At 51.1% G+C, this 27,305-nt stretch overlaps 9 protein-coding genes across 9 annotated transcripts; 1 reads left to right on the top strand and 8 right to left on the bottom strand.

Annotated features, from left to right (window-relative positions):
* Nucleotides 1-909: 909 nt before the first annotated feature.
* M438DRAFT_350001 (uncharacterized protein) lies at nt 910-1,812 on the bottom strand. The gene has a single exon (XM_029906526.1). The coding sequence runs from the start codon at nt 1,609-1,611 to the stop codon at nt 1,063-1,065; it is 549 nt and encodes a 182-aa protein (XP_029755235.1). The 5' UTR covers nt 1,612-1,812; the 3' UTR covers nt 910-1,062.
* Nucleotides 1,813-2,828: 1,016 nt separating this feature from the next.
* On the bottom strand, nt 2,829-3,588 carry M438DRAFT_153926 (uncharacterized protein). Its single transcript, XM_029898990.1, has one exon. It carries the CDS (start codon nt 3,421-3,423, stop codon nt 2,998-3,000), a length of 426 nt encoding a protein of 141 aa, XP_029755234.1. The 5' UTR covers nt 3,424-3,588; the 3' UTR covers nt 2,829-2,997.
* Nucleotides 3,589-5,765: 2,177 nt separating this feature from the next.
* On the bottom strand, nt 5,766-6,480 carry M438DRAFT_349999 (uncharacterized protein). Its single transcript, XM_029906525.1, has one exon. It carries the CDS (start codon nt 6,460-6,462, stop codon nt 6,109-6,111), a length of 354 nt encoding a protein of 117 aa, XP_029755233.1. The 5' UTR covers nt 6,463-6,480; the 3' UTR covers nt 5,766-6,108.
* Nucleotides 6,481-8,334: 1,854 nt separating this feature from the next.
* M438DRAFT_153911 (uncharacterized protein) lies at nt 8,335-8,764 on the bottom strand. The gene has a single exon (XM_029898989.1). The coding sequence runs from the start codon at nt 8,662-8,664 to the stop codon at nt 8,386-8,388; it is 279 nt and encodes a 92-aa protein (XP_029755232.1). The 5' UTR covers nt 8,665-8,764; the 3' UTR covers nt 8,335-8,385.
* A 2,462-nt stretch (nt 8,765-11,226) lies between these two features.
* On the bottom strand, nt 11,227-11,895 carry M438DRAFT_153900 (uncharacterized protein). The gene has a single exon (XM_029898988.1). It carries the CDS (start codon nt 11,763-11,765, stop codon nt 11,298-11,300), a length of 468 nt encoding a protein of 155 aa, XP_029755231.1. The 5' UTR covers nt 11,766-11,895; the 3' UTR covers nt 11,227-11,297.
* A 1,855-nt stretch (nt 11,896-13,750) lies between these two features.
* M438DRAFT_153893 (uncharacterized protein) lies at nt 13,751-14,420 on the bottom strand. Its single transcript, XM_029898987.1, has one exon. It carries the CDS (start codon nt 14,222-14,224, stop codon nt 13,817-13,819), a length of 408 nt encoding a protein of 135 aa, XP_029755230.1. The 5' UTR covers nt 14,225-14,420; the 3' UTR covers nt 13,751-13,816.
* An 820-nt stretch (nt 14,421-15,240) lies between these two features.
* Nucleotides 15,241-17,413, bottom strand: M438DRAFT_349995 (uncharacterized protein). The gene is made up of 3 exons (XM_029906524.1): nt 17,210-17,413; nt 16,304-16,990; nt 15,241-16,243 (listed from the first exon to the last, which is right to left on the bottom strand). The coding sequence occupies exons 1-3, from the start codon at nt 17,220-17,222 to the stop codon at nt 15,381-15,383; spliced, it is 1,563 nt and encodes a 520-aa protein (XP_029755229.1). The 5' UTR covers nt 17,223-17,413; the 3' UTR covers nt 15,241-15,380.
* Nucleotides 17,414-20,470: 3,057 nt separating this feature from the next.
* M438DRAFT_328859 (uncharacterized protein) lies at nt 20,471-24,684 on the top strand (the record flags this gene model as incomplete). Its single annotated transcript, XM_029903225.1, has 4 exons — nt 20,471-23,998; nt 24,057-24,210; nt 24,262-24,346; nt 24,399-24,684. 4 exons carry the CDS (start codon nt 20,471-20,473, stop codon nt 24,550-24,552), a joined length of 3,921 nt encoding a protein of 1,306 aa, XP_029755228.1. The 3' UTR covers nt 24,553-24,684.
* A 1,502-nt stretch (nt 24,685-26,186) lies between these two features.
* Nucleotides 26,187-27,002, bottom strand: M438DRAFT_340102 (uncharacterized protein; the record flags this gene model as incomplete). The annotated part of the gene is made up of 1 exon (XM_029904287.1): nt 26,187-27,002. The coding sequence occupies one exon, from the start codon at nt 27,000-27,002 to the stop codon at nt 26,187-26,189; it is 816 nt and encodes a 271-aa protein (XP_029755227.1).
* Nucleotides 27,003-27,305: the final 303 nt, after the last annotated feature.

Here is a 27,305-nt window from a genome sequence, read left to right as displayed (position 1 = left end):
TATCTTAATCTGTAGAGATGAGAAGCAAAATCTTTCCTTCTCCTTCTCATGTTTCTAGGATGTGGCGCTGAGTGGGATGCAGAAAAATCAGGTGAGAAGCACTTCTTGGTGGTGTAAGCGCTCTTGGTGAATGGAACAGTAGTGCTGTTTGGCAGTAGTGCTCTACTATGCCGAACAAGAAATCGTCAAGTCCGGTAGGCGTAAGGCCGTGCTGTGGGATCCGTGCTATATAGGTACCGATCATGGCGTCCTCAGCATTATTACCGGCCGCTTTGCCTTTCTTGTTCGGTCTTACTTTGCGGCCAGTGGTAATTGGGGACTGATGCAGGTCAAAGGTGCCAAGTAAGTCTAACTCTCGTAGCATTGGAGGGCGAGATTCAAGATGTGAAGCTTGTCAAGACTGATGTTTTGCTCAGGGAATACCAAGCCGCAGTTGTCGTCGTCACAGCGGTCGTGGACCTGGCCCAAGGGCAAGGTGAGGCTTAGAATGTTGTCTGATCCAACAGCGATGGTGTTGTCGGAGATTCCTGCCTTGCAGAAAGCGCTAACCAAGGACATGAGGCCCAAGTTGGCGCGGCCGGGGTTTGTGACTTTGAAAGCATGCTCGTGTCTAGAGAACGATTGCTTTAGGCTTGTCAAAGCCCGCAGAGAAGTGAAAGTTGCGGCTATGACGTTGTTTTGGACTTCGGGGGCGAAGGAGACGCAGAGGTGTTCCAAGTTCTTGTCTTGCAAGGCGTTAACGATGTTAGCAACGTGGCGTTCGTGGTTCTCGGCTCCAACCTCGATAGCTTTGCTAGGATCTTGAAAACGCTGTCATTGTCGTAGTGTAGACACACTTTGAGCGGATCGGTGACGTGCAAGGATAGGGACGTTTTGTGAGAACATCTTGTGCTGAGAAACTTGCAGGAAGCGGTGTCTGCGAAGTTGAGCAGCTTCACGAGCCCCGACTCAGGTGGCAGGGGCAAACATGCGGAGGCTTATGGATGATATATTCTTCATCAGCTTCTTCACCGAAGCTTTCGAATCCTGCCAATAGCCGTAGGTTCAAGGAAACCTAGTGTCTCAGTCTGAGGATCGTCTTCGTCTGGAAAAACTTTTGAGCCAAGTCCAAATTTCGAGAGTAGTAAGTCGGCGACGCACAGTGTCAATCGGGGTGTCGTCGTCGGCAGGAGGAAGCAGATCACTTTGTGACGCAGGCCAATACGAATTTGTCCTTCGCCGTGCACCATGATCTTGTTCTGCAAGAGCGTATATAATGCACTTATCGGCTGTGGTGAGGACGACGGCACGGAGGGCGTGATCGGTCTTCTCGATTGGCGGCTCTGTCGCTCTGTCTGTAAACGGCATCCCCTTCTTCGCAGCGTTCCCGACCTTGTCCGTCGGTAAATTTAAGGAGATGAGCACACGCACTGTGGTGAGAGGCGCTAGCGAAGCGGGGCTTGGAGCGCTTACCGTCTGTTGAGCCCTCTCTCCCTGATCTCCACCATGAGCAGCGTAACCCTCAGCACCCGATTGAAGAAACCTCAACTGCTCCACAGCAGCATCGTTGTACCCCTCTATACACTCCCTGGCCTCCCGTCTGTTGAGCCTCCTCTCCCTGATCTCCGCCATGAGCAGCGTAGCCCTTAGCACCCGACTGAAGAAACCTTAACTGCTCTACAGCAGCACCGCCGTACCCCTCTATACACTCTCTCGCCTCCCGCCTGTTTGCCCCCCTCTCTTTAATCTCCGCCATGAGCAGCGTAACCCTCTCTTCCACCCTAGCGGCGGAAAAGACGAGTCTCTGCACAAAGGTGCCGAAGACCTCGTGCGAGAGCAACGAGACTACGCCCTCTAGTGCCTCTGCAGCCCCCGTTGCAGGATCGGGGACGAGCGTCAGGAGCATGCTGCTGTAGACGACGTCTCATCTCCGCCTTTTCCCTGTAGGGGCCGGACGGTACAGCCGGTCCAGCGGCAGATTTTGACTCAGACTGTGCACCCCAGCCCAGATGGCGGTAGGCAGGCTCTGGAGATTGGAGATCTTGCCCCTAGCATCTCACGGCTCATCGGGGGTCATCAAGCCTCCAGAAAATGTCAGGAAAGAGAGTAGTGATGGCGTTTGAGCGTTTACCACTGAAAATACCCACCATGAACTTGAAAATCCCGTACTAGGGGCCGGCAAGCCGGGTTGGTCTTGATCATCGGAAGCAGGTAGAAGAAGAGTCCACCAAAGTAGGCATATCTATAACCATACCATTGCCTGGACGCTCGGGTATACTGAGGGAGCAAGGAGCGATATCCATCACAAGCTTGTGACTCCGTTCAGCAACGATCTGAGCAATGAAGTGAGACCTGGTCGACGGAAAGATGGATAGCTTCGCGGTTGCAGATTGAGAAAATTTCGCTAGGTATATATAGCATGGTTAAGAATGATGCGAATTGGCGCATGGGTCCATTGAGCCATAATATCGTTCCGGCAGGCATGTTCGTGTTTGATCATTGAGACCCTCAGTGGAAGCTCAAGAAGGGCTGGTAATTGCCCACGGCAAACCTGGGGCCACTCAAGACAGGCACCTTCTCGATGTTGATGCGTCTTGGCCCGAATTGCACTTCGCCTTCCATCAGGTGCTCCAACGCCTTCAATCCTCCTTTTAGTACACCAATCCAGGCTCGGCGCAGTTCTTGATAGTCGAGAGGATGAACGACATGCGAGACTTGACATGTCGTATGCGTATATATATCAGAAGAATGGAAAGTTAGAACAAAGTTGGACGGAGTAGACGCTGAAACGGTCAGGCTTCGTTGTTTCCGACGAGTTAAGTAGTCTAGTGACCGGTCGGAACGGGCTCAGTATTGAATCCTTCAAAAGGGTCGAGGTTGGAAGTGTAGACTAGGTCCATGTTGAATGTCGAGAGGGTTTGTTGTGTGAATTGAGGAGGGGCTAAGGATTGCAGTTTGTCGCTATCTTCGAAATGCACGCGTTAAAGGCTGTGCGGTTAATCGAAGTGATTGACGTTGTTATAGTGAAGACGAACCAAGAAGAGCATCCCTTCCAGACCGCGGATAGTGCTCCGAGAACTGCCTCTGCTCCTCGGTCATAATATCCTCGGATGGCAAGATGTTCTTATTGCTGTCGAATCTAAATAACCGTGACATTGCGTGAGCCGATCTTGATGACTTGCTCAATCGGGCGGGCGGTACGCATCGACGAACTTTGCAAACACAAAAGGTGTTTGCGAATCTGAACGTGATCTGCCCCCAGAGCCATACCACAATTTTCGTCCTGATTAGCGTGCAGACTCTGGTGGTGCTGAGCTGCTTGGGCTTGAAGTTTTCCATCTTGTAATCATTCTGGCGCTGTAAGATGGTACGTCTGCGTAACTTGCGACGCTCGTCAACGCTGATGATTCTTTTCGACGTTGACAACGCGGTTTTTGGCAGCATCGATGTTTGCAGAATTCGTAGGCAGGGCTGCAGAAACCACTTCCCAAAGCAAGATGCTCTATCCGGTTATGTGTCTCGTCAGCGCAACGCCTACAACTGTTGTTTTCATGGTTATGTCTACGTCTACGGTGTGAGAAGACGGTATGCCGATGCATGATGTCATGTCTGCAGCTCTGCACCTGTACAAGTAGAATCGAGATGTGCAGAACTCCACGCTCTAACGTCACAATACTGTGCAGGGCTTCTAGCCGGGTTCCGAGCAATGCACAATAGGCCGGTAGGAGTCGGGACCCAAAGTGGAAGGTAAGAATCAGCCGGAGTGCTTCTGAATCACGAAGCGGACACTACGTGCCGAACGAGGCTCGTTACGAGAGCGGCGAGTGGGGGTATTAGTGTTGGTGAAGGGCGACAGAGAGCAGCCGGAATGGCGGCGACGGGACGACAAGCCAAAGTCGGGCTAGCGGAGGCCCGAGGGAGTGGACAAAATGTCCTCCCTGACACGACGGAGGCGAGCATCCGAAGCGACAAGGGTGCCGTCCGAGACGAGTGTACCGACACGGACTTGCTGCGCGGGAGGTACTGGCAATGTCGTGTCGGGTAGCAAACTCGAGTATGGGTATAATGCGATGGCTATGTTTGGCTGTCGGTGTGTCTGCCAGGTTGGTGGGGGTCGGCGGTATGCACAAGTCGAGATTTCGAGGTCTGACTTGATTGACTCTCATTTGTATTACAAGATTCTGTGTAACAAAAGCATGATGCGCGAACACTTGCCTGGGAAGTAAACGGTCCATCATTGTTGCCCAAACAAGGGAGAGCAAATCCAGTCTTTCTCGTGAGCGGGGCAAGGGTTCCGAAAGCGCTCTTTTCTTTGTTGGTGTCCTTAGCGGTACCGAAGACCTAGAGGGTAGCAGGACCGAACTACCAGGTGTGGTCACAGGAAGAATACAGCGCGTGAGAAATGTCCATGTGTCATGGCAAATCCAGGACATGTCGCATTCCAGAGAGACGAAGAAAGCGTTTGCTGTGAGCTCACCATACCGTACAAGTCATCTCCAGGAATAGGAAAGCGTGCTTCAGAAGGAAGAGTTGCTTGAGGGGAGGATGCGAGAACAGTATGTCCGTTGCAGCAAACGGGCGCCATCACCTCAAGATAGGCTGAATCGAAGTTTCTCGCGGGACTCCGTAGACCTGAGCCAAGAACAAGGTGAGGAACCGGAGCCTTTTGCTGACTCACAAGCGTCGTCATTGCAAGAGACAACCTTGTCGCGGGTCTTGAGAACACACTCACGAAGCATGTACTGGTGGTCGGCCACCGACTGCAAGTGCTCGATGATTGCACCGTGGCGTAGAGGACACCGTCCTGTTTATGTAAACTCACAAGGGACACAATGCCAATGTTGGTTTGGCTAGAGATAATTGGTCTGAACGCATGCTCGTGTCTAGAGAACGACATCAGTTGCGCTGAGATAGTAGATTAAAAGACGATAGTCAAAGCAACAATCGACATGAGACATAGAGCAAGAGCGGCCACGGATGTTGTGATCTGTTCGTGCAGATTCTGCGTGTCAGCTGGCGGTCTGCACCAAAAGGCCAGATTGAACCTGGACGCGCATACATGTGTACTCGCCAACCATATCTCCAGCTGCTAGGTTTGCATTGCATTCTTCATCCGGACGCTCCTGGATGTAGCTGACGGCGGCTTGATGTCCGGGGGAGCTGCGGTGGGATCTCTCTCCATCAACCACCAGCGTACGGTCTTGCTTCTTCACGATTACTCTGTACTGCGGGATGTGCAATCCGGCGGTGAGATGAATTCCCTACCTCTTCCAGCAGAGTAGTATGAGTGTTATATAGCGGAGTGCTGGAGATTTCGGTGCCAACATGATCGAGCATCCAGCGGATATCTGAGCATCACTTCAATGGATCCGTGGAATTCTAAGCGACATGCATGGTACGGGTAGCCAATCCATGCAAATTGTTGTGAACATGCACCTGACGGCTCGAGCCATGATAGATAATTACATGGCCCAAACCACCAGCCTCACCGACGATGCGGATGATGCTCGTCTCGAGGTCGAAGAAGAAGGGGTCGGGGACGGCGTTGAGCCACTCCAGGGATGCCGGAAGCCTGGAGTCCGGACTGCTTTAACTTCCCAAGGCTGGTCTGGGTATCATACGGCGAAAAGGATTGTCCTTGGTAACATCATCATCAAGCATTCGGCGTATATACTACGGTGCTTGGAATGAAATATAACTTTCGTAAATTTTAGGAGGTGAGCTCTTTCTTCGTGCCACTAGGCCCTGGCGTGTTGGCCTCGGTCGATGCGAGGCGGTGGGTTTCAGGGGTATTCATCTTCGTAGTCAAGTTGGAGTGGCTGCTCGTCTTAAGGTAGATATTAGGACGGGTGCCAGCATGTTTCTGACGTGTTAGACTCCGTTGCAAAAGTAGCGAGTGAGTCTTCTGAACCTGTATATATGAACACTCGATGGGATGATGCTGAGGCGACGGACTAACGAAGTTTGAGGGAGTAGCGACAACGGTAGGACGTAACAAGGAGGTGTGGTGAAGAAACCGCCGTTCCTTCTAGTCGAGCAGTCCCAGGAATTGTAGGTAGGCGGCTTCTCTGAAATTGCTTGTAGGCAAGTTAGAGAGACGCCTGCATTCTGTGATCCAAGCGATGCGGTTTATGAGAAGGATGCCTCGATGAGCTTGTATTGGCCTCCTTTCCCCTTCCCTGCCACCTTGCTTTTTAGTCGTAGCTGTTTAGCCATTGGCTGGACGTCGAAAGTTCTCCAGAAGACTGCATCACAGTCGAAACCTAGGCTCTGCAGCGCCTCCCTGTCCCCATGCGCGTTGAAAAGCGTTGCGATGATTGGTATACGCTGCCAAAGTGTTACTCCAGAGATCTTAGTCACCATCTTAGCTCTGCCAGTCCCTGCGGAGATCTTGCATGAACGACTTTGGAACCACAAGATCATCACTTTATGGCAGCCTGAAGCCCTACCTCCAGTAGTGTTGAGCAATGCCTCAGTCAACATCTTGAGCTCAGCCGGATGTTTCATGGGGTGGAAGTCTGTAGCCTTCTATAGATCCAGCGCAGTAAGCTCGCCACCTGGGTTTGTCTTGATGAGCTGTGAAAGCGGGTGCGAAGTCTCTGACGATTAGACTGCCTTGTAGAGACAGTCGTAGATAGTAGCATGTTTTGGCAGATCTGCGTCTTTCCAAATATCAGGGCATATATTGAAACGTAGCTCTTGCGGGAGATAAGTCCAGTCTAGGATCCGAAGTATGGAGAAGGAACGTTGGAGGCCATAGATTATTGCATCAATCAACTGCTGGCAATCGTTGAGCATCAGGTGGAACAGTTTGGATGCAGCGCGGCCAGCGCCGTGGTTGAAGCTGAGGGTCATGCCACGAAGCTTGTCGAAGGGCTTGACAAAGGCGACTCGGATGAGGTTCACATTGATAGGAGTGATTGAGCGAGTCAGGGTCTACTTAACGATCCCATACTCGAGCCACATGGGCCGCGGCGATATGATACGTAACGGTGCCCAGATACTCGGCAATTCTCATGACTGGGATGGGCTCCAGTATGGTCTTTCTGATGTCAGGTCCGAACTCCGAAGTCATCGTTTTCGAGCAGGTGTAGTAGTCCAAACATCACCAGCAGCGACAAGTTTTTCTTCTGTCAAACGGTAGTTGCTGATAGGGATATGGGGTTCCGACTCTTCGCTCGTAAGCTCGATGGCTGGTCAATGGAGAGCGGCGGGTACGAACCTGCACCAAACGTAGAGTGAAAGCGGTTATGGAGTCGTTTTGCGCAAGTCTGTTGAGAAAAGCATATTTTCGAGGCTGAGAAATTTTTGCGGTTGACGTAGAGTATCCAAGAAAAGAAGACCTGTTGTGCTTGCTGCGAAGCGTAGGGCGGATGAGAGTGGTTGGTCCAAGACGCCACCAGTTGTCAAAGTGTGCGCCAGGTCCCTGGCTACAGTCTTACGCTCGATCAGTAGAAGTGTGGTGGTATTGGGCATGACAAAATCAGGAACATCAAGGTCTTGAGCGACATGCCGGGCAGATGGAAGGGGTCTCTAGAAGCTCCCTCTTTGCACCGATGGTGCGTAAGACTTGGGATTGACGCGAACACCCTTGGAGTCTTTGACTTCCTCGTGCCAACAGGCGGCAAAGTGATGCACTTTGTAGACCTGCATGGTTGGACGTGGATAGAGTAATAGGAGACGAGAGAGTTTGTGAGAGTTGTCGTGGAGGTCCTCCTCCTGCTGCGCAAATTTCGAAGCCTTTTTGTGACAATTTGGAACTTTTCATCGCGGAAGTCTTGGACCTTCTGTTGAGTGGGGTTCCAGAGATATGTATATAGGTTCGTCCTGTCATGAAGAGGCTGTGATGTCTCGGACCTAGATTTTCTGATGCGGAAGGCTTGGAATGGTAGAAGCAGTGGCCTCATACTGGACACCAGTCTCAGGCTCAAGATTGCGTCTCCAGAAACCCAGATCAAGCTTGGGGGGTGATTCTGCAAATGATCACTCATCGTAGGCGCATCAATACTGGAGAGACTTGTGGTTTTTGATGTTCCGCAACTTCTGCGTCTTCGATCAGACGAGCATGCTCGACATCCTCGACAAATCCGTCGTCTTCGAGTTCGCGTAGTCGTTAAGTAGCGATAGCCGACGCGAACCCCAGAACTTGCGAGAGGTCGATACACACAACTATAATACCAGTAGCGGTTGCAAATCCGCGGTTAGAGTGACAGATATCTGAAAACCTGGAAGGCGACCGTGCTGTTGTTTCGCTTACGTTCTGCTCCACTCCCGCGTCATCGAGTGCGAGAGCCATAATGTGTAGTGTGAAGGGACGACTTGTGTAGCGTTTGGCACTGATCTTGTTCCGATGGTGTTTGCGGGACTTCGGTAGTGCTGAGCTGCTCGGCCCTGGATATGTGCACCCTATATTCGTTCTGGCGCTGTATCATGCCATGTCTTCGATTCAAATCCCTTGACGAGGAACAATCGGAGGGCAAGTCTGGTGCCAGCAGCCGCGGTAATGTCAGCTCCAATAGCGTATATTAAAGTTGTTATTGGGAACCGTCGCGTGACCTTGTCCATCTTGTTCGTGCTTGCATTCCATTGTGACCTGTGCGTGTGGGAGACGAGGATTTTACTGTCTTCCACCGCGACGGCGCCACTCAAAGTATGAAGGTGGCTCTTGATCTTCGTCACCGTCATCGTCGAGTTCGACAACACGTTCGACAACGACGGCGCGATTGGCGCGCGCGTTCATCTCAGCCTCCTCCATGTCGGCAGATCCAGTGGAAAGTAGGTGGCCGTAAATCATGTTCCGGACCTCGGGTGGAAGTACAAAAAGCGTGTTTTGCTTCCGACTGCTAGGCGAGAAGGGTTGCCGATGACGGGGGAGGCTGGCACTGGTCAGTATAGGCGGATTTTGCTCTTAGTAATCCTTACTATCACGAGAGCCGATTTTCTGGTTCGGTGGCAGAGGTGGGACTGGATATATATACATTTGGATGAGTAGATGATTCGGCCGTTGGGAATTTTGTTGACGGATCCATTAAGAGCACGTAAGTGTAGATCATGTTGCGATCGGAGCCTTCTTGTTGCCCAGCGCTTGATTTGAGGCCCCTTGTATATACTGGTGCCCTTTCTAGGTCGACGACGTCTGCAGGTGGCGATTGATGGCATGGTGGTGATTCTTATGCCTACCATGCCTCTGGTGATTCGTTGAGCGTTCATTGCTTTGGCTAGGGCCGATACTCTAGTAGGGCATTGTTTGTCTTTCACTCACGGGAAAAGGTATTCGGTGACTCTTGTTGTATCTTCTGATCCATGGTAAAGGTAGTGCGCTTTCTGAGGGTGTTCTCCTTGATATGATTGGGCTTGTTGAGAGTGCTGACCTGATCTCTCCGATGTTGATTGCGAATCCCAGTGTGTGCAGAGATTACCTTTTTCTCTGCTCCACGACCATGGCGTAGAGATCGGCGACTTTGGCGTTTCGGTAATCACCGTGAACCAACAGATTTATAAGAAATCTCATGAGACGGGGCTCTTGCATGATGTTTGTTGACGACTGCAAGCGGCCAAGCAAGGAAATAAGGTTCCGTCTGTTTATATAAGCTGTTTCGTCCGTATTTCCCATGGAAGCTACCGACACGGAGGCTGGAGTTGGAATGAGTTATAGGAGTAACGCGTTAGGTGAGAGTGTCGGAAAGACGAGTAAACTTCTTACGGGGGGGAAATGATCTTGACTACTGGGTCTGCCACGAGCCATGATGAGAGTGCTGTCTGATCAGGGATCGTGGCTGACGATACCGGTCAATCGGGATTACCTTCTCAGTGATATCTCTCAGGGTTGTCTTGTAACTTGCCGCACTGGTTCGGAAGCCTTTGTCGTCTACCGCGACATGATCCTGTGCTGCGATGTTACACATCTGCTTTTTGAAGCGCACGAGATTCTACAACACCAGTGATCTGAGCTTCTCGAGGCTGTCAGATCTTGCTATGGCGATGCTAGCCACGCCCAGGTCGATGTGAAGGGCGATGATAGCGTTGGAAGAGCCAATGATTGGACATCGTGATAGTTCTCCATGTTGCAGCCCACAGCCGAATTATCGCGGACATAATCACGGATGATGTCCACCATGGCGCGAGGTTCCGCAATGATGACCCTTGCTCGTGGTACAATAGGCCAACGTCGAATTGTTCTGAGTCCGAGGATGAGTCCTCTCGATACATCATGCGGAAGTTGTGAAGGTTCTCGCAGTGCGATCAAAGTCAACCTGACAGGCATCCAGGCAACACCGCTGGAGAACTCGTGAGGCTAACGACTCAGCATGGTCGACATCACCAGCAATATGGCCAACACTGAGCAAACTGTTTGAGAATTCTGCAAACGCCGCGGAAAAAAAACAATCTCATCCTTGTAAGTAGTAGTTCTGTTCGGAGGAGGGGACCGGGGTTGAGGTAATCGTTACAGAAGAGTCGCTTGAGGAAAATTTGCTCGAGGAAGACTCGCTTGAGAGAAAATAGCTTGAGAAAGAGTCGCCTGGACTCGTTTTGGATTCTTCTTGCGCACACACTTGGCATGCATCGCATTCCAGCCTCAATGACACCTGTGTAATGAAACAGCACCGCAAAGCTGACCCAGAAACTGGCACTGTGCTCACTCGCTTTCCTGTTGCTCTCCCCACTTGTGCACAGAGCCAATGGCAGTGCGAGTGTGAGTTCCTTATGATTCCAAGTGTCACGAACGTCTGTGCATGGCTGTATGTTTCCTCCTTCGCCGTCGAACCAGGCCCTTGATTCTTGCCTATGAACAAGTGCTCATGTAACCAGTAGGAGGTGCGGTAGGGTACGAACACGAGAAATGTGCAGGTGTATCTCTCGCATCCCCCTCAGATTGATCGCAACGGACACCGATGGACGACAACTTGCCGTACTTGGCGGAATTTCCGAATGCGCGGCCAAGCAGGGTCAAGTATCTCGCGGTTAGTTCCGACTTGATCTTGACGCGAATTATGACGGTCTCGAGTCAAGGCCGTCATAATCCAGCTCTCCGATGCAGCCTGTATCGAAGAGCTCGCTCAGCATATCCTTGGCATGTTCTGATGATCACCACTTTGTTCGTTTCACCTCTTCTATCACTCGGTCTCGGACGCCAGGTCAGCAATCCAGGCTCATCTGCAGAGTCTCAAGGGCAGTGATTCGATCTCCATGCTGTAGTAGGTGGAGGCTAACTCTGTCTTCTAACCTCTTCTCGAGAGAGACCGCATGATGATCCTGTTGTTGTAGATGAAGGCCACTTCGAACGAGAGCAACAGCAACAACATGATAGGTGAGTTGGTTCACACAGTCCCACTCCGTCCTGAGAGCTCAAGCTCTGGTTGGCTTTTATGACCATCAGAGTGGCAGTCTTCCAGTTTACAACCACTGGGACGGAAGTCGAAGGTTAAAGCCTGGCTCACGATGTGAGGAGCGGAGAGAAGGATACACATGATGTGTACTACTGGCCGCATGCTGTAAAGACAGTGCAAAGCCAAAAGAGGTGTATTGACAGTAGTAGCGCGATACTGACAGAACTTCCAAAGAGCAAAAGACACTTTCTTGAGATCGTGAAGAAAGTTGTATAGCGACTGATGATACGGACAGTCAGGGGTGTAGAGTCCTTCGCGACCACGTCGAGATGGTGATGTTGGCCCATCTGAGGTTCCTGGAACTTGACGGTGCAGGGGACTACTTTTCGCGAGTGCGGTTTGCTCAAACTCCTCGCTGCACTCCCTGAACCTTGCACGGATGTCAGGTGAAAGATCCATGGTGGTCTTGTTGTACTGTCGTAGTCCAGTTCACACAGGCTAAATGGTAACCCAGCTGATGTGCACAAGAACGTCGGATGTAGATTGACCAATATCCACCAACCGCAGTATAGTCAACACGATGTCTGTAGCACGACTAGAACTGCCTTGAGTAGTCAAGACCACTTTCTTAACGTCATCTTCTTCTGTTTCCAGAGCCACGTCTTCTTCTTGACAAACATGACCGTTGCCATACTCCACGCCGTCAATACAGACAGAAGCTAACGCTCTGGACATATATACCAAGGTTTGCATGAGCGGCGAGGTCGAGGAAGGCTGCATACTGTGCTTGGAGCAGAGAAAGCGTAGGTGAGCGAGGCGTTTATTGCCGAAGACCTTGAAGTATGCAACATTGAAAGCTTTACACACGGACGAGAGCAGTCCCGCTGCGTCTCTGGGTTTGGCAGTAGGTGCGGCTTCGATGTCTGTATATCGTCTCTCATCATCGAAGTGCGGTGTTGTGCTGAACTGGGAGTGTGCAAGTGATGACTTTGTCTCCCAGATGGCAGTTCATGTCAAAGGCAGACCGTGATTCCTGAAAGTTGGACACGATACACAGGAATAGTGGACTCAGCAACTGGTTCTGAGCTTTCAGCGACAGGCTCAAAGGATATAGCTGCTGCAGCACCAGGACTCCCTTGAAGATCTGCAGCTCTCGCTATCCATTCATCTCAAGGATCTACTTTTGCTCCAAGAACTGAAGCAGGATGCACAAGCTGCAGGCGACACTCGACTCTTAGCAAGACATGTTGGATCAGCATGCGTGGATTGAGACAGAGCAGTTTGTGCATGTCCAGGTATGAGACCATATCAAAATGATATCAGGCCACCGTATCGCGTTTGGTGGACTCATGAGATTGGCAGCGTAGTCGCTTCAGTCGAACTTCGAGTTAATCTTAGTCCTGGGGAGGAAAAGACGAAAAATGCAACAAAAAGTGAGTCTGTGCTTGCTGGTGCCATCACACCTTTGTTGACGAAATATCTCTGACGTGAATCCCTCCGCGGAGACCCACAGGGACACAATATCTGAGTCCACGTCTGTTGCCGGAGAACATAGAGTCCATGATGGCAAAAGCGAGACACGGTATCGAGTGGTGCGTAAGAGAGCCGTCCTATATCGAAAGTGGAGGTCTGGCAATATGAGGATGTCGTGAAGCAGTGTTATGGTTTGGGAATTCCGAACCATCATTTGTTCTCCATGTCCCTGGTAGTTGCTTATATAGTTAGACGGATGCGGTCTTGGTTGGCCGGTTTGTTGCATTCCAGCAGAAAGCCTCAGACAAGACACGAGTAGGCCTTTGGGCTGCTAGGAGCAGGTTGAGGCTTTCGAGACTGAGAGTGTTTGCGCAAGTGTCAGTCTTTCCGCGTCTGACGCAGCCATCGTACATGCCAGTGAGTCTGCCGCACTTGGCTTCCAATGGTACACAGTTAGAACAAGCTTTGTTTCTGAAGGCCTAAGGCTTGGTGCGCTTAGTGCGCTTAGTGCTCTTGGAATTAGGTAGCTGTGTCATCTTCCTGACTCCTGAGCTGCTCGCGGCGCCTTGCTCTGAATTGGGAGAGTGTCTGGTCTGAACGTCTGCAGGCGAGCGCGTGACAAGGATTGCTGTCAACAACGAAGCTGACGTCTCCCACGTTGATGAGACTGTGTGAGTGACGATGATGGGGAAGACGATAGTGTGGAAGAATCAAAAGCCGAGGATGAAAGCTGGTAGCGGACAAAGGCCACCAGGGGTAGTATTTCCGGGTCTTGGGTCGTTTGTCAAATGGTGTCTTGACTGGCTCACTGGCTGAGCTGTGGAGTTACGTAGCAGCCGCTGATGTTGCCGTTTGAGACTACATCAACCTGGAGCTGGATCCCGAGTATGGCGGCCAACGAATCTGGCTCGTTTCTCTTGTCTATGGTCGGCAGTCTCACTCGAGATCGAGATGCCTCTGATCTGCGTATTCGGGTAGGAGAGTCAACGGTCCATACGAGATAGGCGAAGTCATGTCTCTGTTGGTGTAAACGATCTTCACGACAAGGAGATCGCGAGGCGATCGAAGCGAATGATTGATGACATCGAGTAAGACATAGGTACAGTGACAATGATGTTCGAATTTCGACCGATGTGGCCTTTGCTCTTTCGACAGTCGGCAGCTTCACTCAGAGCTGGATGGGTCTCCAGTGAGAAGTCTGGAGATGATTTGAAACTAGTGATGGGCCTGACGGCGGAGGAACAAGGGGACGCCTGCGAAATCCATGCGTCTGGTGAAGATAGGGTGACCAGTTGTCGAGCAAGCACATGGCGAAGAGCATCAGGGTGAAGGTGCAGCCTAGCACATGGCTTTGGTCGGGGACTCGGGACGTAGAGCTGCCTTCCAGGTATATAGCGAAAGTGATAAGGGCGAAAAACCGATTCACCGCGAACGGGCTTGGGCATTTCGTCGACGAAGGCGTATATAGCGTAGTGACCTTGCGGTTGATGGCTTTTTTGGAGCGACCCAAGGAGGGTGGTGAAGCTCGGGTGTGTAGGTCTTTGGTCGAACCGAAGGCGGAACCGGTAGCACCGCGAGAGCTAAGGGATCAGTGATTCCGGTAAGAAGACATATTTGCGACGACCGGTTCCAAATCCAGAACATGTCCCGTTGGCGTAGCGGTGCCAATGATGTTGGCGCCGCGAACATTGGACGTGGGTCCATACTGCTGGAGTGGAGTTTGGTATCGCGTTACCAGCCGAGTATATAACAGTGATGACGATGACGGACGTTGCTTCGCTCTTGCGGTGTACGGTTCAATTGTAGAGTTGCCAGGCAGATACAAACTGTAAATGAGGAAGATGAAGTGGCGATGGGAAACTCAAGCAGGCGAGAGAAGCGCTTATATATCCAGACGCTCCAGATGTCGAAAGCGCCGGAAGCTTGTTGGAAGTTTTTCAGAAGCTTGTCAAGAGTTTGCTGATTGGACCGGCCATCCTTCAGCTAACAAAGAAAGCTTTAATGGAACATTGGAGATCTTGCCGGTAGTTTGCTGTTAAGGAAGGTAGCTTCGATGCGAGAGAAAGGAAGCAAGCATCATCGCTCGGCGACGTGCTATAATCACCCGAAGTTCCTCCCTGTAGCAATCGGACCTTGTCTGATATGCTGGCTTGATCATGGTGACGTCAAAAAGTATAGCTGAGCACAGCACAGTAGATGCTGTGCATTCATTCAGGGGATGGTCGCACGTGAGAAGGAGGGTAAGATTAGTGATGAAGCAATATGCGGAAGTATGAATTTCTGGTATGAGTGGAGTTGAAGAGAATGGGAAGAAGACAAGTAACAACCACAGACAGAGAGGTATCTCAGCGATGCAAAGTGAAGTCAGAGCGAACGATGCAGGAACAATTCGGCCGTACAAACATAACGACAGTAACAAGATCCAGATGATGTGATAAAAACAATCCAAAAAGGATAAAGACTGCACAACGATAATCAAAAGACGAAGAGCGGCAAAAAATCCAAAGGTCCAAAAGGGCAAGACGCTTGAAAAACAGGGACTGAACAAAGGAGATCAGTGACGGCTCAACCCCGTCACTTCATGGACGAGAAGAGCAAGCGCTATTGCTCTCTCTGCGGCAAAGGCGTGGGTGGAGGGTGCTGTTTATCCGGCGCTCGTGGTGGTCGATCATGAGGATACTCGGCCGCAGGATACCTCTGATCGGGCGGTTGGTCTTGTTGATCATAGCCATCATCGTATCCATCATCCTCGTATTCCTCCTGCCTGCCATCTCCCTCCAACGGCGTGTTCTCATCAGGGTAGTTCTGGCCTGCCCCGTTCTGCGGTTGCTGTGGCGCCTGCTTGCCCTTGGCCATGTTCTTCTTTCCCTTGCGGTTCTTTTGTTTTGCCTTTTCCAGCAATCTGCGTCGCTCTTCTGCTTTTTGTCTCTCTTTGCGATCCTTGATTTCGTACTGGCGGATCAGGGCTTCAGGACGTTCGCCCCAGATATCTTCGTACTCGCAGAACTCGCAGATCCACATGTCGTCTTTTGCGGGGCGAGAGTGGTAGTTTGTGTATTCCTGTTGGAGGCGACGTTGGCGTTCTTGCATGGCGAACTCCTTGGAAGGGCGGCGAGGACGAGTCTTTTTAGGTGGCGCAGATTGAGGCGGTTGTTGGGGTGGTGGAGGGGGGTTTGCGTAAGTGGGTTGCTGTTGTTGGCGAGTGGCAGAGTGGTTGGCCAGGGGTGAGCGAGGAGCGGGAGGTGGGTGTTGCGGCCAGAGCATTTTGGTGGACGAGTCGGATTCGCAGGTGAAGGTAAATTGCGTCTGCGGTGTCGAGGTCTGGGTGGGACTGCGGGCGAGAAGACTCTCAGTGTTCTGCTTGATCGGGGTTGTTGGTGCTTCCTGGTCTTGGTCTTGGTGGGCGTTGGCGATTGCTTGCGAGATGATGCCGTTCTCGGACGACGGGGTAGGAGTCGCTTGCTCTGCGGAATACGTGTAAGTCTCTGCTGTGTAACCACGACCATGACTGCGTAGTCTCTTACTCGTGCGTGTTCCATCACCCTTCCAGTTGCCTCCACGAGACTTTGCCGACAAGGATGAAGCATAGGCGTTGTGTTGTCTGAATCTACCGCGACCACTGCCCGACAATTGCCTCGAATCTTGCTGCTGATCCTCTCGTGAAGAGATGCCCATGTTTGCCAACTCTTGCGACAGACTAGACTGGTGTGCACTGCCTCCACCCGACAGTGGAATCTTGCGCTTCTTCTTGTTGCTTGTGTTTTCGAAAGATTCGTATCCGTCTGCTGAAGAGGCTGTTGATGCGGGTGCTGGGGGGACCTTTGCGGCCATCAGCTTTCTCTGGACACTGTCGACTCTTGAACCGTCGTTCACGGGCGACGACCAGCGGTAGCTCGGGTGATCGTATGCAATCAGCTCTTCGTCGTCTTCACTCTCGTCAACGTGGTGGTCTCCGTTGCAAGTGCAGTGGCTGTGCGACTCGTGGTGGTTGAGGGCGCGGGGATCGATCTTTTCCACGACTCCGTAGGGGAAGCTGAAGAGGGGTGAGGTAGACGGAGGTTCGGGTGGATAGGTAATCTGCTTCTGCTGTTCGGGCGACAGCTGTTCTCGGAGTCGGTTCTTGGGTAACGGTCTGATAGGCCGGTCGGGATAGACTGGTGATAAAGTATCCGGTGATCTGGTTATTGATGACCTTCGCGGCCACACATATTCTGGAAGGATATTATGTCAGTCGTGCTGTTCCGTAAACAAGAGTCTATGACCGCTTGAGTGTCCTTCTTAGTCTGAGTCTTGAGTCTTGAGGCAGCTGCGGGGGGTCGTCGCTGCGCTTGCACACGACACATTCTCGAGTCTGCCCCGTCACTGCCGACTGAGATTCTACCAGACACTCCGGACAAGTCTCCCTAACTGGAAGGAGCGAATCAACTCACCTGCGGCCGCCATGGTGATAACATGCGGTGGTGGGGGCAAAAGGTCAAATGTCCTCACTCTCCAATCCGACTGCCCAATCTGCCAAGCCCGCTGTTTTTGTAATCCCGACGATCTTCCGTTGACTTTGAACACGAGTCAGTCGTTCTTTTCTATCTCCCTAGAAATGTTATTGCTGTGTCTAGTGAATCTTAAGATGCTCTTCTCTTCTCTCGCAAAGAGATACAGACTTTTCACCTCTAGCTAGCCATTTGTGCCACCTGTTTTTCCAGCCTCTGAAAAGACGTTGATTGCACCTTTAGTCATCCATAGTCCGTGCCCTTCACCTCCGAACCTCCGAGCCCGATTGCTCTTCCGAATACTCCCTGATGGAGCCTCTCTTGTAATATATCGTCGATTCAACCATCATGGAATATGTTTTCACGAGTCACAATTGATGCATAGAGCGTGGAATATGTCAATATGGTAACAATGGATCAACCAGGATAAATACGTTACTATGTGCTGCACTGCTACGAGTTATCAAAGAGGGGAGGGGTGAAGCTTACCTTGACAGAACTTCAGCTTCTCTACCACAATCTCCATTCGTTCGGCATCACGACGCTCTATTCTCTCCCTCCAAACATTACCGAATGGTGAGTAGAAGTCAGTCGACGCTGGAGCATCCTTGTGAATCATACCACGGATAGCCTGACCAAGTGTTGGGCCGGTCTGGATGTTCTTCTGAAGTGTAGCTTCAATGATCAGGTGCTCAAGCTGGGGAGCCAGCTCCTCCAGTCTCTTGTTCTCAGTTGGTAGGTCGATTTCGCTGGGCAAGCATACGGCAGCCAGTTCGGGCATTGGTAAGCATGCGGCTGCACAATCAAGTGAAATGCGCATGGCCATGATACAAGACATGACCGACTCTGCAAAAGCAACGCATACCTCGAAGAAATACAGAGGTACGTGCTGATGTAAGAAGGTGTTCGCGCAAAGGACCCAGCCATCGGCGCGCTGAAGAGCAACCTCGAATTCTGCTTCGTCGATCGTGCTGTGTCCGTGGTTCTCAGTGGCCAAAATTGAGTTGTAGCTGTTGACCATGTTGAGAGCATTTTGACCTTCCGAAAAGAGTCTTGATCTCAGTGTCATCAAAGTCTCGTAGTGAGCCACTGTGTATTGTTGAGCTTCGCGAGCGCCGCGGATGGTGCCGACCGCTCTGCACTGTGCCTTGCTGCAACATCCGTAGCTGAACAGAGGAATGACTTGTTGGCCTTCAGGGAACATGTTTGCAAACTTCCAGTCGTAAAGACAAGGCTCCGGAATGTGGTCAACGATTGTTGTATGATGGCAGACGTGAAATATTATATACTTGGGCATGATGATGGGGATAAGGACTTGCCTTCTGTTGGTTTGTGTTTTGCTTGGGTGTGATTTCTGATAGATGTGGAAAGCTCTGAACTCGAAAGACATTGGAGAGTAAGGTAAGCTTGAGTTATACTTCGAACATGAAGGCCAGAAAGAAAAGGCAATGCATTGTTGTGAATGTTGGCAACAAAGACAGGAAGATGAAAGAGAAACGAGAGGCAAAGGAAATTGACAAGGCAATTGAAGATATGTTATGTCAAACAAGGGATTGAAGAAAGACAGAATATAGCACTAGCCGATTGCGTCTGCTATGCTGCGCTGCCGCAGTGACTTACTCGATCACAGTGGTTAGAAGTGTGGCACGGAAGCCTGGCAGCCGCTCCTGGCTCAGCGTACTTAGTACCAGAAAGCAGATACCAAAGAAAAGTGACTACCCGCAATGGATGTTGTTCATGCTGTTTTGCCGCCATCTTGACAGTGCTTTCGACATGCTGGGGCCGTCGGTCGCAAAAACTGCAGGTCGTTCGGAGGTGGGCGAGGTCCTGCAGCTGACTGTGTATTGTTGTACGAGCTACGATCGGTGCTTTCGGCCAGGGAAATTGATATGACAATCTCGGCGATGGAATACTTGATGCAATGGCTTGCGACCATGATGACCGACCGGTAGACAGGTTTCTCGTGTTGTCGAAAAAAGATTCAGCCAAGTCGATCAGTGACCCTGGCCGAGATCGGCGAACAGCATCATCGATGGCCCGTGCAGAGAAGACTTGACTTCAGCTTGTCTTTTTCCCCTTATTCTTGCGTCCTTGAGACACGACCAGGAACAAGTTCGGTCATTCCAAGCTTGTTGGACGAGGTTCGCATAGTCGATTGTTGAGACCGTTCCAACAGGATTCTGTCAGCTGTCCAGGCAAACACCCGGGCAAAACACATGGGGAGGAGCGGGAGCGGGAGTGTACCTAACAAACGCAGCGAGACATGGTCATTCCTTCGAAATTGATCAGTTCCAACTCACAAGTACACGGGTGGATGCTTTGATTGGTCGTCATGACCTATTGTAGGGGACCTCGGTGACGAGCGGTTTGAGCTGGAAACATGGACAGAAAGCGCTGGTAGGTAAACAAAGTCACCGGCGCCAATAAGACTTGGTAGCACGTGGAGTCTCAAAAAGTGGTAAGCTTCCAAGGAAATGTAAGGTAGAGTAAGTCTCGGACACTGTGTCGTCAGTCAGAGTCGGTGTCGCACCTTCCTCAAAGCACTATCATCGCAAATTCTAGAAAGCCATCTGCAGCTAGCTGCTTTCCTGTCTTGAAGCCTCTGTCTCGCAAGCAACTCGCCATCCAGTCGGAAACTTGCGCGTCATCGCAATAGCACCTTCACTTCTTCATCAACCATCCCATCTCCGTTCCAACTTCACCTTCTCATCGCCTTTTCTTTTCTCAACCCACCCACCAACCATTCTGCGCGCAAGCAACAATGAATCGCTACTCTGTCGTCGTCAGCGACACCGGCTGGGCTGAGTCTCTCAAGCTACTGGTACCTTTCCAGTCGTCGGCCACATCCGGCGCTCTCGTCGGTGAGGTTGTCAAGCGCGCATCTCGCTATGGCAAGACGCTCAATGCCGCCCATTGCACTCTACGCCTCGAAAGCCCTGACGGCCCCATCCTCGACCCCCAGGACACCTTGTCAGATCTGGTCGTCGACGAACAGCTGTTTGCTGTCTTCAGTACTATCCAAAATGGCACACCATTCGAGGTATGCTGGGAATCTGTCTTTTGTTGCCTCCACTCTCTAACATCAAGCAGACTGTGGATACCGACATGGTTGGAGCGCAGGGCGAGGCCAAAGGCTCTCATCCTTCTCTTACCGTGCGCAGCGCCATCTCCGTCCGCATCATCACCCCAGCCATCGCGAAGCTGATGACCAAAGACTCGAACGCTTTGCCCGCCCCAGCTTTCAACCTGCCGGCCTCGGCCAAGCTCCAGCAGCTGCACGACAACGCTGTCCGCCATCTCAGCAACAATGCTCCCGACTGGCTGGACGCCACCTCTCTCTTGGATCTCCACATGCACGAGCTGCCCATTGTCTCGTCATGTTTCGACTCTACACTTGACGAGACGGGCCTCGCTGAATCTCTCAAAGACGGCGTTCTGACCATCTACGCCGTCGCACGTCCTGCCTCGACTGCTCGCTCTGCTCAACCTCCGGGCCGAGTTGGCAAGAACGATCTTTATGCCGCTGGTCCTCACTGGCAGCCCGAGGTTCCACAATCAAATCGCGGTGTCGCCATGTTCCTGTCTTCTCTCAGAGTCTTCACACATGTGTTGAAGAGCAATGCCATTACCGACGAGCACAGAGAAAGAGTCGTTCACGTCTTCGACCTTCTGTCCTTCTTCCCACCTGCCGTTCGCGCTCTCCATCTGCTGATCCAAGGAAGCACCATCTCTCATTCAGCCAGCACTGCTCTCAGCCAAGCCTTCTTCTGCATTCTCAAGGACTTGGGTCACAGGAAGCTCATCAAGAACGATGATGCCAGACTTTTCGAGGGCGCCCGCCTTCTCTTTGGTCTCATCATTGAAAAGGCTAACCAGCTCAAGTCTGTCGAGTCGTTCGTGCCAGTCTACTCATCGCACATCCACACTGTGCAATTGCAATCGATGGCAGCTTTATCTGCGCAACCTCTCATGCCTGTCAACGGAGGCCCTTCTCGCCCTGCCGCCTCATCATCTGCACAATCTGAAATCAACGCAGGATATCTGAAACTAGACCTTGTTTCCGAGTCCAAGCAGAGCGTTGTCATCTTCAGTCCCCCTCAAGACATCTTCACACGTGCGCAAACTCCGCAAGAAGTTATTAGTCCTGGCGACCTTCGCAACTTGCATCAACTCGCCAGCCTCTGCGGCAAGGCTTCTCTCTCAGTTGTGAGACCCTCTTTGTTATCTTCAGTTGCCCCAGAGCACTTGACTTTCGACGAGCAAGGACATGTTGCCGTCTACACCGGAAAAGCTGGGTGTGCGGGTCCTGGCGAAGACACTGTCATCTTTCGTCCTATGCATGGCGAAGAGACCCCAAACATGGGCCAGGTCGAGCAACGGCTTACTCCCATCCTGCAAGCCTACGAAGAAGACGGCACTAACGTCTTCGACATCCTTGGATCCTCCGCCACTCGTTCTCTGGACGAGCCCGACGAGATTGTCATGTTTTGTGTGGATTGCAGTGCGAGTATGGACAGCTCCACTGATTTGATGGGCATCGATGCCGACTCCGGGCCTCCCAGAACCTCTGACACTCCTCAAATTTCTCCGCAAGTTTACAATCGCATGCTTCTTGATGATACCAAGAAGGCTCTTACCGAACACGAAGTCTATGATGACGTTCTTGGCTGTGTGGCCGAGTGTGCCCACACCGCCAGATCGACTGTTGCAGCCAAAATGCTCACTCTGGTCTTCGATCTGACCACCGAGGAGATCGAGAAGAAACGCAGTTTAGCCATGTACAGTTGGTATGAGCGCAATGCCGTCAACCTTAGGCTGGAGAAGCTTGAAAATCTTGCCGCAGGTCTCAAACGCTTCGAGCAAGAGCTTGTTGATATGATAATCCTTCGTACCATGGCCATGTCTCCTCACAAGTGGACCTGGAACATTGGTGAGAGGCTTCCCGGATATCAGCAGATGGAACCCCTTCCTGATGAAATCACCATGATTCCTGTGGCCCTCAGATGTCCCATCAAGCTTGATCTTATCGAGGATCCCGTCGTGGCTGCTGACGGCCAGACTTATGGTCGTCAAGCTATGGTCAAGTGGATGTCGATCAGAAGATCCTCCCCCCTGACCGGTCTGATGCTTGAGAACACCGAACTGCGCCCGCAACTTGGACTGGCTGAACAAGCAGACAAATGGCTGCAGGGTGAAGATCTTGTCGAACCCGAGGACCGTCCAGTCAACAAGCGCCGTCGCACCTCGCTCCGCACCAACGCTGTCACATTCTCCAGCACTTCGCACCACTTTTCTCGTGCCCTCTCGCCAGCTACCACTCTCCTTGACTTGTACAAGATCGCATATCGTGGAATGAGAGGCCATCACAAGCTCTTCCAGCTGTCCTTCAATGGCATCCTCACTCCATCTTCGGAAGCCATCTCCAATTCCGGCATCGTCGGAGGCAGCGTCATCAGCATCGTCATCGCTGACAACGTGAGCGCTGTGCAGGACGGTGACTCGGCTTTGTGTCTGATCAAGGCATACTCCAGCAACAGCAGACCCGATTTCTGCTACTGGGTTCCTGAAGAGACTGAAAAGTCAATGGCCTCTATCTTGGCAAAGTACTGGCGCTTCCAATGGACGAGACGCCCCTGGCTTGATTACGAGAAACACGAAGTCTGGACCGATCTCAAGTCGTATGGTGACAACCGCTTCCAAGGTCACATAGCTAGTAACTCCGACTATCTTATGGACTACCTGACTCCTTATCACGCTACTGGTGTGCTCCAAGCTGAACCTATCCACTCACCGCTGTCTGAATCCCCCTCCGAAGATTCATCAGAAAGCGATGAAGAAGGAGGCACTCCCAAGGTTTTGGTTCTGAAGGTTAAGATCTCTGCAGCTGCCGTTTATCAGAAAAGCTCTCGTGGCTTGTCTCGTTTGGAAGTCCTGAAGCAAATGTTTGAGGCTATGGTCAACCGTATGATCGCCTACTCCTACAAGACGCACATCGGCTTGATAACCTTCAATTCCACCGCAACGGTTTCTCAGTCAATCACTCACGTCATCGAAAACTTCAGACGAAGCGTCGAAAGCATGAACGCTCAAGGTGACACTGCTCTTTGGGATGGCCTCAAGCTCGCTCAGACTCAGATCATGAAGTATGCAGAGAAGTATCCCAAGGCACAGCGTCGCATCATCTGCCTCTCTGACGGAAACGACAACAAGTCTACAGCCGGGCCTGCGGACCTCTGCTGGCAATTGCGTGCGAGCAAGATCTTGGTTGATTCTGTCTGCATCGGGGATGACGACAACAAGGATCTCAAGGCTCTTTCTGGCTGGCTCAAGTCTTATTGCTTCTATCCCAAGGATCTCACCACTGCATTGGCCATCTGTGAGATGGAGCCCGTTCTTTCCCAGACTGAACGTCCTGCACCTCCCGCTGATGTGGGACCCATGCAACGAACCTCTGGTCTGCAGAGTTTCTTCACTATGCGCGCCCGTGCTGCCTTCACTACAGTCACGCAGGATGTGTATCCCAAACGCAAAGAGCACCCTCGCCTGGAAGATACGTTTGTGCAGTTGGCCAATTGTGTTCGCACGAACACTGCCAGCAGCTTCAGCTTGCCTACTCTTAGAGTGTCTCGTCTCCTCGTGGAGATGCGCGAAATGGCTGCTAACCCTCATCCCAAGTATGACTGCTACGTGTCCGAGGCCGACATGTTCTTCTGGAAGGTCGTCATTGAAGGCGTAAGTTTGACATGTACTGAATGTCTTTTCGTAGACTTGGCTGACACATGTGGAATAGCCTCCCGAGACTCCATACGAGAACAGCAGCTTCCTGCTCTACCTCGAGATGCCTGAGAACTTCCCTGCTTTCCCACCCAAGGGCCGCTTCGTGACTCCACTGTTCCATCCCAACATCAACCGTCACGGCCGCATCTGCCATAGCATCTTTGACCGTGAGTGTATCACTCCTCCGCTTTTTAGCTCCGGATTCTGACGACTTACAGGTGACTGGACCACGGATACTACTCTCAAGAGTGTTCTCGATACCGTCTATGGCCTCTTGCTCCAGGCTGAAGCTGGCGATGCTGTGTACGTCCTATTCTGATTCCATGAGGTCAACAATTGCTGACCACAGTCAAAGGCACACTACCGTCACCCTCGGCTTCCACCATGATGAAGTCGCATTCGCCGAGGAAGCCCGCCGCCACGCCAGAAAGCATGGCTACAAGACTCGCCAGGACTGGAAGATCGAGCTGCTTGATCTTGGAGAGGAGGACGAAGGTGAGGTCTACTAGGAGGAGATATGATTGAACAAAGAGGAGGAGTACCGCGATTGGGAAAAGACCCTCCTATTCGGACCACACCAAGCTCCCGTAGCCTTGCTGTACACTGAGACTTTGCGTCTCATTCGCTGCATACACGATAGCTTCATTAAAAACGATTTGCCTGTTGCGTTTAGAAACTTTCCCTCGCCGCTGTCTCCTGCGGCAGCCTCTTTGTGTCGATTTAGGTCTCAAAACGCACAAAATCCTTTATATCGGGACAGTCGTGCACAGAGAAACGATTGATGCTGTGCTCTCAGTCAAAACCACTGGTGATTTTGCAAGAAGAAAATCATCCTTCTGCAACAATAGGATTGGAAGGCACGGACACGTGGACGGGAATGTAGCACGAGTGGGAGAGCAGCCTAAACATCTGTTTTTTTTCTGGTTGGACGACGACATTATGGTCTACATAGACGATATTGGGGGGAATTTGAGGTGGAGGGATGATTTGGAAGAGTGGTGGAAAGAGTGGTGGAAAGAGTGGTGGGAGGCAGAAGTGAAAGCATATGTGAAAGGAGAGACAGATTCAGAAGCTCGTTCAAAGGTGGAATGAGAGGTGCAATTTGAGGTGGATGTGAAAGTGTGGTGGTGTGGGATGGAAAGTAATGCCAGGGTCAGACTGTTAGCCACCAACTCGGACATACAAGCACACGGACACACCTTTTCTTGAGTTTGATAATCTCCTCCATTACTATGTGACCTTCGATAGTAGATATAAAGATACCTCAGATGTTGAGGTAGGACGCATGTTTGCTTCTTGGAGAATTTGCAAAGGTCTTTGTGTTTTCACTGATTCAAGCTTTTGGGAGTTGCCACGATCAATCCAGTTCTTTAGAGATCTAGGACATGCGTATGAGAATGGAGTGATCATGTAGAGCACATGCATAAACTCAAAGAGAAGATGATAGTCCAAGAGAAAAACGCCAAGGCCCTTTAATTTCCTCAAGACTTTATATCCACAAAACGCTGAATTAATCCAAAGCAAAAAAGGAGGGTTGGCGCAATGGGAAAAGCGTCAAGATGTTAGGTGCCAGAACGGACAATACCCTTCTGAGGCAAACCATCCCCAGATCGAGCTAGCATGGTTCTCCTGCTAAGGTAGACCTGTAAATGAAAAGGCGAGAGAGAGTTCTTCTTTTTTGCTGTTTTGGATGAAAGGGGAGGGTTTTCATTTCGCAAGGGAGATGTACTGGGTAGAGAGGGTGTGAGAGGTGTGTTTTGGTTTGGAAGAAGTGTGTTGGACTTGTCATTGCGGTGGGTGATTTGAGGGTGTGGGTTCGATTCTGGGAAGCGGTTTCTTTTTTTGTGTCGAGGCTGGATATTGCATTTTAGTCGGATTGAGATGGGTCAGGAGGTCAGCAGTTGGAAGAATATGGACAGATGTTTTCGAAATTGGATTGATCTGGGTTAAAGACAGATTTATATGCAAAGCAGATAAAGACACAAGTGGGATGAGGTGGATGAGAATTTATTCGACACAAGTAAAATGGAATGAAGCGGAGAAGTTGATTGATTACGGTTTCAGCAAAAATAGTCGTAAGAGGAATGTTCTAAGAGGGCCAGCCTTCAATCAGTGACGAGGATGATACACGGGAACCAGCAAATCACCAAACGACAGCACGCCAGGTAATCTCATCAGTATCCGAGGAATCAGCCTCGCCATCGTTTTCAACGATCTCCCTCTCGATTTCCTCCAGCCCATTCCAAACACTCCAAGCCATAACTTCTAACTCCTTACAGATATTCTCCGAACCCATGCTTTCGGGATCCCTCAACCTATCATGAAACATTCTCATCTCAAACTGCATGTTCCTCAGTTCCTCCGCATCAACCATGTTGATATTACCAGCTTCAGTAGCAACACGAATGGCAGTGGTGGCCTCAACGATAGATTCAAGATGGGCTTGAGCATCAGTCAAAGCCTTTGCAACCAACCTCTCCAAATTGTGAAAAGAGGTTATCAGAGGCCGGGAAGAAGAAGCTAGACAGCGTGAACGCATGTCAGAGATGTCGATGTTAGACGAGATGTAGGACTCGATGGTCTCGTACCATTCGCAAACGGCTTCTATGTGGGCGGCGGTAGTGTGGATGGTGTTTTCTTCTGCCTCTGCATCTGATCTATCAGGGATCGGGTTGTTAGCAATAGCGATGTCGAATTTGAGCAAATCAACACTTTGAGTAAGCGTAGGAGTCTGAGGTAAAGAGGGATCAGAAGCAATGTCAACGTGGCTCAGCCACGTATAACAGGATTGACAGTCCTTGCAGTAATTTGAGAGTTCGAAATCTTCGAGAACAGCGCAGGAGTACATCCACCAGGTTTTGGCAGTCAGAGCGGGATGACAGCGACCACTGAGGAGAATTGTTTGGTTGTAGAAGCCGCAGTGGGGGCAGGTGTTTTGAACTGAATCGCCCCAGCACATTTTGATGATGATCTGTTGGAATCTGTTAGTGGAAGGGGAAACGACTTACCGAACTTCTCGGATGTGCTGGTGAACTGGGTGAGATGTAGTCTTAGAAGAGGACCTTAGTGTTCTTATAGCGGTTTCGATGTCGCATATTGACAAAGCATTCAGGCGCGCTTTGTTGCAAAGTTTCGGGGCCGACAAAGGGGATTGTCATTCTCAAAGCACTGCAATGTTGAGCTTCGAAGTTCTGTTGTTCAACGACCATGAACGTTGAGACTTTAGTCATCAAACAAAGACGGCTCAGCCATGCAGGAGAAT

The sequence above is a fragment of the Aureobasidium pullulans genome, assembly GCF_000721785.1.
Source record: "Aureobasidium pullulans EXF-150 unplaced genomic scaffold scaffold_37, whole genome shotgun sequence".
Taxonomy (NCBI): Eukaryota; Fungi; Ascomycota; class Dothideomycetes; order Dothideales; family Saccotheciaceae; genus Aureobasidium; species Aureobasidium pullulans.
This window is presented reverse-complemented; position numbering and strand designations above follow the sequence as displayed.